The following is a 13168-nucleotide window of genomic DNA, read 5'->3' as shown; positions in this document are numbered from 1 at the left end:
AATCAGAATAAAGAAGTTCAGAATTAATTATTGATCCCTATCATCGTAGTAATAATATCTAAATGCACTAGCGAGTTTTGAGATAATTTGTAGCTCATGTTGATGTTCTGGATGTAAGTTTGCTCACTGAGCTGGAAGGTTCGTTTTCAGATGTTGTGGCACCATACTAGATAACATCATCAGTGAGCCTCCAGTGAAGACTGGTGGTATGGCACACTTTTTATTTGTGTTTAGGGTTCCTTGGGTTGGTGACATCATTTCTTGTGGCAATGTCATTTCCTGTGGTAATGTCATTTCCTGTACTTTTTCTCAGGGGATGGTAAATGATTCCCTCCATCAAAGACATCTCGGAAATGACCACCAGAATACTCAGACCTCTTGGCATCATGGTAGCCCACAAACCCACCAATACACTAAAACAGCAGCTAATGAACTTGAAAGACCCGATACAGACAACAAGAAAAACTAAATGTCATTTACAAAGTACCCATACAAGAACTGTAACAAACACTACATTGGACAAACAGGCAGAAAACCAGCCACCAGGATACATGAACATCAACTGGCCACAAAAAGGCATGACCCACTCTCACTAGTATCTTTACATACAGATGAGGAAGGACACCACTTCAACTGGAACAACATGTCCATCCTAGGACAAGTCTAACAGAAACTTAACAGTAAGGTCCTCAGGAATGTTGCTGAACAAGGAGTGCAGGTTCATAGCTCCTTGAAATTGGATTCGTAGGTCGATAAGATAGTGAAGAAGGCGTTTGGTATGCTTTCCTTTATTGGTTAGAGTATTGAGTACAGGAGTTGGGAGGTCATGTTGCGGCTGTGCAGGACATTGATTAGTCTACTGTTGGAATATTGCATGCAGTTCTGAACTCCTTCCCATCGGAAAGATGTTGTGAAACGTGAAAGGGTTCAGAAAAGATTTACAAGGATGTTGGAGCATCGGAGGCTGAGGGGTGACCTTATAGAGAATTAGAAAATCACGAGGGGCATGGATAGAATAAATAGACAAAGTCTTTTCCCTGGGGTGGGGGAGTCCAGAACTAGAGGGGAGAGGGGAAAGATATAAAAGAGACCTAAGGGGCAACTTTTTTACGCAGAGGGTAGTACGTGTATGGAATGGGGTGCCAAAGGAAGTGGTGGAGGCTGGTACAATTGCAGAGGCATTTGGATGGGTATATAAATAGGAAGGGTTTGGAGGGATATGGGCCGGGTGCTGGCAGGTGGGACTAGATTGGGTTGGGATATCTGGTCGGCATGGACGAGTTGGACTGAAGGGTCTGTTTCCATGCTGTACATCTCTATGACTCTATGGCTCTGTGCATGAGAATTCCTAGAGGCATGGCATTCCAATCGGAACTCTATTAACAAACACATTGACTTGGATCTCATTTTCCACCCCCTGAGAAAAAGAACAGGAAATTACATCACCACAGGAAATGATATTACCAAGATGTTACCAACCCAAGGAAACCTAAACACATAAATAGAAAGCAGGCCATCCTACCAGTGCTTCACGGAAGGCTCACTGATGGTGTTAACAAGTATGATGATGAAATGTCTGAAAACAAGCCTTCCAACTCAGTGAGCAAGATTACATCCAGATCTAAATGCACTGTTCCAATTCTAGGTTCACTGTCTTTTAACCCTTTTGGAAGACATATAATTCCCAAAGTGTTCCTTTTTAGTTTGAGAACATTATTATATGCAAAATAAAGTCATCAATGGATTGATTCTTCTTTAACATTTCTTATTATTGTATTAAAATTACATCACAACATTCACAATAGAATTCCTGTATTATGAACTTAATGCCAATTATACACTGGCTAATAATTCTATAAAACTGTTGGTAACTAGTCATGATAATCCTGACAGGAAATAATTCCACTATACAATATTTTTCTGTGATGAAGCTAAATGATATTTTGTTATTATTTGGCGACATGGTTTCTAAAGTGGACTTAACAACTTTACATTTGATTTATGTTTCTATCCTGCATGTGTTAAGAAAAAAACATTTTCATTTCATTTTTGAGTTCTGCGTGTGGTACCACGTTGTCTGGAAATGTTTTTATGTGCATTTAAATAGGGCCTTTATAAAACATTGGTGAATATGTCAATGCATTAGAAAGCTAGACGAGAAGACAGAAAAAAAGAATGGGACAGTTTATTGTAAGAAGGTGCCTTTGGCACAAGGAGACAGAGAGAGAAACAACATTACATTTAGAATCAATGTGCAACTCTCTTCCAGAGACAGAGGCAGGTCAGTCAGAAAGTAAGCCTATTAGATCGACAGTGCAGTTTTACAGTTTTCAAAATAGGGCAGAAGGAGAAAAAGCTCAGGGTCGCTTCAAAGTTAGTAAGAGAAAAGTTCCATAAACAGATTCAGAGGAGAAAATACCCATCAAATTCAGGGGTAAATGGGCATGTGCTAGTGGTTTAAGGGTCTTATGAAGAGGCAGTAGCTAAAGAAGATGGCATCAAATGAATGCAGATGTTGCCAGAAAGAAACCAAGTGCAGCCATGTCACCTGAAGAAGAAATTTTAAAATGAAAACAGGTGACCTTTCGCTGAGGTTTGAATTTCTGTCAGGTTGTTGTAAAAGTAAAAGGGTTGAATCTTTATGATATTTATAATAAGATTGTTTCATGCCATTATTATACAATGTAATTTTTTTTATGCCTAATAAGCAATGATGTTCTTTTGTTAATGATAAATTGGCAGCCTCTTGCGAATAAGTTCAGTAGCTGACCACCAAGGTATACAAACTGGAAAACACAAACATCTTTTAAATCAAGCCAGATTTCATTCTTGGATCAGACTTGTCCAGTATTATGGTCAGCTAGAATCATAATACTCTGATTTAAAGTAAAAATTACCATAGCTAACACTTGTAATACCATTACTTAGTAGAATGTCCACAGAATAACAAAAATAAAGATAAAATATTGTGAAACACATATCAAGCATTGACCCTATGAGTTTTGTATCCTGGCATTGATATTTGTAGCTTAGGTCCATGTACAAGGAGACAGTTGTTCTGTTGTGATCCCTCTCTGGACTGGTGCAGTCACATTGAACACAATGTTGTATCGTTACTGAGGCAGAAAAAATGACTTCTCTCTTGCTCTAGGCAGTTGCAGCTCACTCTTGGAGAAAACAGGACAGTCTGTTAATAGTCAGGATTTATCCAAGAAGGCAAAGTGATTCAGAGGGAAAAATCCAAGTACTATGACCTAAGAAAGTACATTCCGTCCAAGCCGGTAAATGACATCAATATTTCTATGTGAATTTATGTAACGGATTTGACACCCTCTTTGAAATTGCTACCTTACTGCACCTAACTCTGCAAAGATGGACCCTTCTGATACTGAACTTGGAATCTTCACAGTTATTCAGTGGGTATATTTTTATCTCTAACTTGTGTGTAATTGGATTTTGTTTTTCTCTCGGAATGTTTAACGTGCTTGTGGAATGATAGCTAAGCTGTGTGGTTATTAAATAACTGAAGAAGCCCAAACTAAGAAGTAACCTATGATATCTTTAATACCGTGGTGGGAAATGATCAGAATTTATTTACTAATATATGTAATTGTTGACTTAATAATTTTTATTGCTGAATAAATGATGTCTTCTATCTTAATCTCAGGAGTATCTCAGCCTGAGACAGCAATTGTTCTTGCTGTGAATCTGTGTTTTATCAAAGTAATAGATGTTACATTCGTATTATAATTCATCACATATACTTGGGCGTGGGTCGGAAGGGGAATGAAATTTATACCGTGACAAAAATTGAATAAGGATAAGTAATGGGTTTGTTGATTGTTTTTATTGTCATGAAGATTGAATTGGTATTGCATTAATAAATATAATTTCAAAAGTATAATGCAGTCCACTAGTGAAGAACACCATTTGTAATCCCAAAAACATGTCACTTGAACATATGTGAAATAATAATGAGAACACTAAAGCAAATTGTAACTGTTAGCATGCAGAATGACCTGTTTAAACACCAGCTCGAGAATGACAAATGATTGCAGGCATATTTCAGAGCCTATTGTTTGCAGTGTGCAATGACTTTGGAAATCTCAGCAACCTTCATTGTGCAATCACAACAGCATGTGCTAAAGTCAGTTAAAGTACTCAAAAGTGCGTCAAGATCTCTTGGATGGGGCAAAGAGGGGATGATAATTGTATCAATAATAAGATGAAAATATTAGAAAGACATTGCTACTCTGGTTCAGTCATAGAAACAGCTGGATATCAAAAATACAGTTGGAGTGGTATTTTCTTCATGTGGTTACAAAAGAACAGAGAGAACTTTAATTTGCATCTTTCTTGTTCTGGAAGTGTTTGTTTCCAATACTGAGTGCCAAAAAAGGACTATTTCTGGGACTGTTGCTTTTAACCTTGATCAGCAAAAAGCTCTGCTATCCCCCAAAGTCAAACCTTGCAATTTGTAGACCGCGGCATCAAACTATTGACACAAAAGCCAGAGAAACAGTCAATAGTGTATTGAAATTCTCAAAAGCCCACAGGCATGATTATGCAGTCAAGGTTACTTCTGTATAAAATGTTTCAGATCACTAGTGAGGACACATTTGGTGCAACTTGAAAGAACTTTGCTGCATTCTGGAACATTTAGAGAAGAACGAGGAAGATTTTAGAAACTGCATCACTCACATTATAATGTAGTACTTGATGAGGGAAGTGTTTTTTGAGGGGGAGTTTCTTCCTGGGATCTTTTGCATGCAGGAAAAATGGCCATCCAAGTAAGCTATGTGCTTTGAGGTGTGTGAAGTCTCAGATGATACAGGTATAAAACAAACTTTAATCTCAACAGTTTATTATTGTCTCCTCTAATTAGATGCTACATATGCATGTAGTTAGCTCATTTGGCTGGATGGCTATTGTGCAATGTAAAATGACACCAACAGACATGGATTAAATTCTGGCTGAGATTATCATGCAGGCCTCTCCTTCTCAATTGCTTCTCTCTCCTGAGGCATAATGACCCTCATGTTAAATCACCATCAGTCATCTTTGTAATGGGAGAGCAGCTCTATGGCCTGGCAAGATTATGGCGGCTTCACTTTTGTATACATCTAGGATAAATCTGGGATTGAAAATGATCAAAAATAATTTAGAAAATGATTTCCAGGACCCACAAATTCATGTGAGCTAAAACAAGAAGTGCCAGAAATACTCAGCATGTCTGAACAGTTATGAAGAAGAATAGAAACAATATACTGTGAATGCCTGTGGACCGAAATAAAACTAAAAATGCTGTTGAAACTCAACAAGTCTGTCAGCATCTGTGGAAGAAAAAAAAAGTAATGTTTCAAGTCCAATATGCCTCTTTGTTGGGGATGAAGAACATAAGAGATGGAACTGGAGTAGGCCAATGACTTCTCATGGTAGGTGAAAACAGTGACTGCAGATGCTGGAAACCAGAGTCTAGATTAGAGTGGTGCTGGAAAAGTACAGCAGGTCAGGCAGCATCCGAGGAGCAGGAAAATCGATGTTTCGAGCAAAAGCCCTTCATCAGGAATAGAGATACAGTGCCTGCAGAGTGGAGAGATAAATGAGAGGGGGGTAGGGGTGGGGAGAAAGTAGCATAGAGTACAATAGGTGAATGATGGTGGGAATGGAGATGATAGGTCAGAGAGGAAGGTGGGAGAAAGTAGCATAGAGTACAATGGGTTAATGGGGGTGAGTATGAAGGTGATAGGTCAGAGAGGAGGGTGGCGTGGATCAGTGGTAAGGAAGATAGGCAGGTAGGACAGGCCATGGGGACGGAACTGAGCTGGAAGGTTGGAGCTGGGATGAGGTGGGGGAAAGGGGAATGAGGAAACCTCTCATTTATCTCTCCATTCTGGAGGCTTCCTGCCTCTATTCCTGATGAAGGGCTTTTGCCCGAAACGTCGATTTGCCTGCTCCTCGGATGCTGCCTGACCTGCTGTGCTTTTCCAGCACCACTCTAATCAATGACTCCTCATGCCTGCCTTGACATTCATCCAGATTATGGCTGATCTGCCACAGTTCTCAACTTCCTTTTCATGTCAGTTGATCAGAGCCCTCAATTCCCTAATATTTCAACATTCTATCCAACTCCTCTTTAAATCTTTCAGTAATTTAGCCTCCATAACTCTGAGGTAGGGAATACCAGATGTTCACTACCAGCTGTGGGAATTTTTTTTTCACTTTCCCATTTTAAATGAATGGCCCCTTATTATGTTCCCTAGTTTGTGATTGCCCCACTGGGGAAAGCACCGTCTCACATCTATCCTGTCAAGCCCCCTCAGAATGTTGTATGTTTCAAGAAACATTCTTCTAAATTGTCACCAATAATGGTCAAATGAGCGGTTCTTGATAAGTCATCCCCTTCATCGCTGCCAATCTTTTTCTGAACTGCCTCCAATGCCAATTCATTCTTAATGACAGTGACCAAAATTGTAGATAAAGTCCACCAACATCCTGCACAATTGTAAGCAGAATCTTCTGTTTTTAAACTCCAACCTTCCAGCGATAAAGGCCAAAGTTTTATTTCCTTTCTTAATACTTGCTGCACCTACATGCTAACCTTATGTGTTGCATGCACAAGAACACCTAGATCCTTCGCTGTTGCTCTTTTCTCAAGTGTCTATCCACTGAAATTAGAATCTGTCTTTTGATTCTTCCTATCAAAGTGCATGATCTCATACATGCCTAGATTAAATTTCATCTAAGTTTATCCAGTCACTCAACCTTTCCTTATGCCTGTAGATTACTTGTGGTCTAGAAATGTAGAAAATAGGAGCAGGAGTAGGCCATTTGGTCCTTTGAATCTTCTCTGTGTTCCATACGATCGTTGCTGATCGTGCAACTCAGTTCCCTTTTATCTACTTTCTCGCCATATCCTTTTATCCCGTTAGCACTAAGAACTATATCTAACTTTTACTTACAAACATTCAAAGTTTTGGCCTCAACCACTTCCTGTGGCAGAGAATTCCACAGGCACACCACTCTCCAGGTGAAGAAATTTCTCTTGTTATCTCCGTCCTAGAAAGCCTAACCTGTAAGCTTAGACTGTGACTCCTAATTCTGATTTCTTTATACGACAGCACTGTCATTTCAGGAATCAGTCTGACAAACCTTTTGTTGCTGTCCTTCCATAGCTAGAACATTTCTCCTCAGATAAGAAGGCTAAACGGAACACAATACTCCAGGTATGGTCTCACCAAGACCACGTACAAATGCAGCAAGACATTCTTGCTCCTATCCTCAAATCCTTTCACTACGCAGACCACATACTATTTGTTTTCTTCATCACCTGCTGCACTAGTATACTTACTTTCAGAGACTGGTATACACAGATGCACAGACCGCTGAGCACACCCCACCTTTGCCAATCTAATGTAATTCAGATAACATTCTGAGCAAAGTGGATAACCTCATATCTATCCACATTATATTTTATTATAAGATCAGCTCTCAACCTCATTACAGCTTTGGTCCAAACATAGACAAAAGAGCTGAATTCCAGAGGGGAGATGAGAGTGACAGCCCTTGACATCAAGGCTGCATTTAAGTGTGTGTGGCCTCAAAGAGTCCTAGCAAAAATAGGAATGGGAATGTAAAGAAGACATCTCCATTGGTTGGAGTTATACCTGGCAAATACCACTCATCTCAACTCCAGACCAACTCTGCAAGAGTTCCTCAGGGTAATGTCCATGCCATATTCAGAGAAAAATCACCCAAGACAATTTTAGTGATCCTCCATTAGATCCTGATTTATACTTTGTCATATTGTGTCACAACTCTTCAGAGGACGATAGATAACTCACACTTGTAAGTTATTACCCTTGTTATTCCTCACTACCACCCAAACTGATTCTACATCACAATCTACTGCAGCTATCTCACTATCAACATGAGACTGATACTCTCCTTGGACAAAGCAAAGGGAGAACGGTCAAGTGTAACATTATTGGAACAAATAGGACAGAGAGGAGGAAACTGAGAGAGAGATATGGAATCATTATGGGGGGCAGGGTGTAAGGAAGTGTACTTAAAGTAACTATTGAATCTCTATTGAATCCACAAATTTAGGCCATAAGACATAGGAGCAGAAATTAGGCCATGCAGCCCATGAAGTCTGCTCTGCCAATCAATCACTGGCTGATAAGTTTCTCAACACCATTCTTCTGCTTTCTCCCCATAATCCTTGATCCCCTTGATACTCAGGAACCTATCTATTTCAGTCTTAAATATATTCAATGACCTGGCCTCCACAGCCTTTTGTGGCAATGAATTCCATAGATTCACCACTCTCTGGCTGAGGAAGTTTCACCTTATCAACATTCTAAAAGGTCTTCCCTTTACTCTAATGCTATGCGCTCAGGTCCCAGTCTCTCCTACCAATGGAAGCATCTTCCCAACCTCTACTCTGCCCAGGCTATTCAGTATTCCGTAAGTTTCAATTAGATCCCCCACCACCTTCTCTCCCTACCCCCACCACCCCCATCCTTCTAAACTCTATCATGTATAAACCCAGAGTCCTCCAACGTTCCTCATATGTTAAGCTTTTCATTCCTGGGACCATTCTCATGAACATCCTCTGAACACATTCCAGGCCAGTACATCCGTCCTGAGATATGGGGTCCAAAATTACACACAATACTCCAAATGTTGCCAGAGTTTCTCCAGCACTTTCTGCTGTTATTTCAGACATCTAGTTCTCAGTATTGTGCTTTTTATGTGCTTGTTATAAATTTTAGCGAATAGCCTATCCATAGAAATGGAAACACAGAAGACCAGGAATGGAAAAGTAGAGTCACACATGAGTCGCATTTACTGAAGCTAAGAGATGGATGGAAATGGGAAGCAATGTTAATGAAATTTTTAAAATCCAGGTCACAGCAGGAAGGACTACTAATGATACCATTCACACACTGGAAAAATAATTTTTCTCTCACACACACACACATATGTTTGTGGGGTGAATTTGTACTTGCAGAGTTATATTGTACTTTGCTCAAAACTGCATGAATCCATATAAGATCCTGTTAAATCATGTATTAGATTAGAATCAGTCTAAACATTATGGCACAGACAACAGCACACAGGAGGCTAACAACTTCAACACATTATCTGAGCTGACACCAATTGTTAAAGTTCACCTAAGAATGTAACTTTAAAAAAAATGTTTTATGATTTACACATGAAAGAAGTGAAATTAATATGGTCATTCTAACAGAAGACAGACTTAACAAACAATCAAGGTATTTTTCAATGTATAATTTCAGTTACATCACACTGTAAACCTTTGCTATAAATTCTGTGTCTTACAACTGTGTACTCCACAAACATGTGATGGAGGAGCAGCTCTCCGAAAGCTAGTGCTTCCAATTAAACCTGTTGGACTATAACCTCGTGTTATGTGATTTATAACTAATTTCACCAAGCATCTCTGCAAGGAAGTGTTGGAGGCAGAGTTCACCAGGAAAGGAAACTTTAGCAGACAGGAGGCTTTGCTAGGCTGGAGGGAACAGTGCAGGTGAGATTGATTTTTCACCCTTCATTCTGTGGATCCCACACATTAAAGGTCAATGTTCTGCAAGTGCATGAACATTCAGTTGGTGTGCCATCATGCACTTGTTGGTGAATGCCTGCTCTCCTGACAGCCTCCACAATGCTTCCCTCCTCCACCATTTGACCATAGTTGCCATCCTCCAGCCACCAGCTGAACCAGAGACTTGGCTGCCTTATGAGAAGGGCCACCCACTCTTCATCAGGTTCAGGACTTGCCTCTGCCACGCAAATACACAGGGACAGCATGCTTATGATAAGGGGAATAAGTAACCTATTGAATCAGAAACTGGGCAAAGCACTCAGAAATGGTATGTCTTGGGTGTGGTATATGCACCAGAACATGCCCTCAAATTCCTGGTGGTCAGCACCTGGCTCGAGTGAGGCCTCTGTTCTTATTATAATCCCACTGCAGGAAAGGAGGAGGCATCCAAGCTACTTTCACTCAAGATGGGCTGACAGTGACTAGCTACTAGATCCAGCTCCCCTCAAAGCGCATCTCCTATTTACTGCTACTCCACATTCTTTGATCTTGTGCCCCTCTTGTCTGGACTAGTAAGGCATCCTGTTAGCAGAGGTCCTGCAATAAAAAACAACACAAAATAATTCCATTACAATTTCATCAAACAATCTGTCTGTGGACACTTTTGCTGAGCCAGAGCAGTTATGTAGTTCTACCTCAGAGGCTACAACATGGCAAGTGGAATACTGCTGATTTGCAATGAAGCAGATATAAATGACTTTGTGCAGTACTTAAAGGCAGCTCTAGGCTTTGTGCATTACCAGAGATGATTGGAGGAGCTTCTCCTGGTTTCACAAGAATCCTTTCCTTTATGTTATAAATGTCACTTTGATTCCTTAAATGAATGGATAGACAACATTCCTATTGACAGGAAGAATGAAAGGAAAAGCATATTGGTTCAGCAGTGAGAGGTTGCAGAGTTTGGAGATGCAGAAGGATCTGGGTGACCAAGTGCATAAATCACAGTAGGTTAGTATCGAGGTACAGCAATAATTGGGAAAGTAATTAGGAATGTAATTATTTACCACAAAGGGAATTGAATACAAAAGTGAGAGGTTATGCTTCAATTATCCAAGGAATTGGCAAGACTGCATTTAGGGTACTATTTACAACATTGGTCACTTTGTTTTAAAGAAGAATGTCATTGCATTGAAAGCAGTTCAGAGAAAGTTTACTATACTAACACTGGTTGGCTGATTTTTTTCTGACACTGCTCCTTGCCAAGGTGGAGGTAGAAGAGCTGTCTGAAGATCTGTGATGGATAGGGCATTCCATTTTTCTCCTCCCCATTCTTACGTAGCATGGTTGGACAGGCTACGCTTGTATCCCCTGATCTTTAGAAGAGAAAGAGGCAATTTGATCAAAATGGAAAGACACTGAGGGATCTTGACAGGGTGCATACAGAAAGGAAGTTTCCTTTCATGAGAGGATCTGGAACTATTTCAGGATAGGTAATCACCCACTTAAGACAGAGATAAATGGAATGTTTTTCTGACAGAGGGTCGTGTGTATTTGGAATTCTTCTTCAAAAGGCTGTGGAAGCAGAACTTTTGAATATTTTTCAGGCAAAGATTGAGAGCTCCATGATGAGCGAGGATGAATGGCTATCTCTTTGTTGTCAGGAATGTGAAGTAAACAGATTATGCATGATCTTCTGGCAGAGTCGACTCAAGTGACAAAGCGGCCTATCCCTGCTCTTCATTCATATGTTTGTAAAATTGCCAGTTAGCCCCCTCAATACCTGGTTCCCAGTGAGTAGATAGTGAATAGTGAGTAGATAGGGGAACAGTGCACACTCGTCAAAGTGGCTCCTAAACAATGCACTGGTTGGGGCTTAGGGTTTGCCAGAGTATCCCACAACCACAACAGGACCTTGATTCTTATATCGAGGCTTTTTCCCAAATGAGGTATCCACCCTGAAGAACATTCCAGAAACCTTGTTAGGGATAGCTGCAGGATGGGTGGTAGGTGGAGAACCATCATTTTTTTTCGCAATAATGCTCTGTTGCTGCTAAGTGGAGGCCATGAATATCAGGCCTATGTGTAAGAGACAACTATTAAATCAGTTGCAAGTGGAAAAGCCTTAGAAAAGTTCATCAACCTCAGGTCTTACTGTGTATTCTTTTATACCACTGGTAAGATGTTAACTGTATACAGCCAGTATCAAAACCTAGCAAGTGCACATATAAATAACTGGCAACTATAACTCAACAATTCTCTTTAATTGCAGTGCAAAAAAGCATATGTTATTTTATATAATTCCTCATCTGAATTCTAATAAGGAATTATTCCTGCATAACCATATAAGATTGATTAGGGGAATTTATTTTCACAGCCTTTTGAGGGAATTATTTCAGAAGAAATAAAAGTCAAATAAGCTGTTTGAAGACAGATTTTCAAAAACCCATGAGTCCTTGAGTAATTTTCATCATCATCACCTTCAAAAACCATAATACAGCAAATTTGTCTCTTTCTTTTCCTGAGGAAAACGAGATAGATCTTTAATAAAAGATGTGTTGACTAGATATTTGTATTGATCTACACACCATGTGACCATAGTAGCTTTTTGTACATCAATATAAAAAAGTGCTATAACAGCATATTTTTGTAAAGAGCCCATTAATCAACATACACTAACAGAAGGCCCTACTCTCTCTCAGTGGAACTGCGCAAGCATGCAGGATTGCTATGCTAAGTGTTCTGGTAGAAGAGATCCTGAAGAAGATTCTCATTTGTCTCCTGGCGTTCTTTTCTGCAACCCCTGGTACTGCTCTGCCTGGCTACATGACCTCCTCCAGACCAAGGGGGTGCTAACAAGATGTCAGTGGCCAAGCAGCTCCCTGTCACATTATGCTGACAATAACGTACCCAAAAGGGACAGTAACATAACACTTCCTCTTTTTTTCTAAGTGAAGGTCTTCAGAAAAATTTCAGAATAACTATTAAAGAATTCCTGGCAAATGTGTTTCACAAAGAATCCTGATGTGCATGTTATGAAGATGAAGGCATGTACCATACGTTTAAGAGTGAGTGAAATCTGTTTTGGCAGTGAGAGTTTACGGGCACCTGTCATGTGACTGACTAGCAGTCTCAGAGTTACGGGAAGTTTGATGAAAATATGTAACAGTTGGCTGCTATGTTCACAACAGTTCGAATTTAACCAATCAGTTTAAATTATGCCCCAGGATACTAAAACACAATCTAATTTGAATTTTATAGTTTTGACAACATCAAAACAATGAGATGATCTGATGTTTGGGGTATAAAAGTAGCTGGAATTTTGAGAGTTAGCCAGAGAGAGACAAACAAACTGCCATCTAGAGAGAGACTGCCATTCAAAACAATGTCTATTAAAGGTACCTTTTTCATGTGAAACATCTTTGCAGCAAAAGACGGAAGACGAGCCAGGGAGATATTCAGCTGAAAGAGATCAGATGCTGATAACGATAGCCACTGTCTGGTTTTGAAAATTAAGTTAATGTAATTTTAATAGGGTGATTATTGGATCAGTATATTGTTACAGAATTGGAGGTTGAAGCAGAGTTTTAGGAGGAAGGA

General features: G+C 39.8%; 1 protein-coding gene across 5 annotated transcripts in view; it reads left to right on the top strand.

Annotated features, from left to right (window-relative positions):
* Positions 1-3357: 3357 nt before the first annotated feature.
* Positions 3358-13168, top strand: part of frmpd4 (FERM and PDZ domain containing 4) — a 765355-nt gene continuing 755544 nt past the window's right edge. For all 5 annotated transcript variants that reach the window (XM_043700607.1, XM_043700601.1, XM_043700602.1 and 2 more), the window contains exon 1: positions 3358-3416. In XM_043700607.1, coding sequence (XP_043556542.1) covers positions 3373-3416 — 44 coding nt within the window. In that variant the 5' untranslated portion in view covers positions 3358-3372. The remainder of the gene's footprint in view (positions 3417-13168) is intronic.

Source organism: Chiloscyllium plagiosum, chromosome 12, assembly GCF_004010195.1.
Source record: "Chiloscyllium plagiosum isolate BGI_BamShark_2017 chromosome 12, ASM401019v2, whole genome shotgun sequence".
Taxonomy (NCBI): Eukaryota; Metazoa; Chordata; class Chondrichthyes; order Orectolobiformes; family Hemiscylliidae; genus Chiloscyllium; species Chiloscyllium plagiosum.
This window is presented reverse-complemented; position numbering and strand designations above follow the sequence as displayed.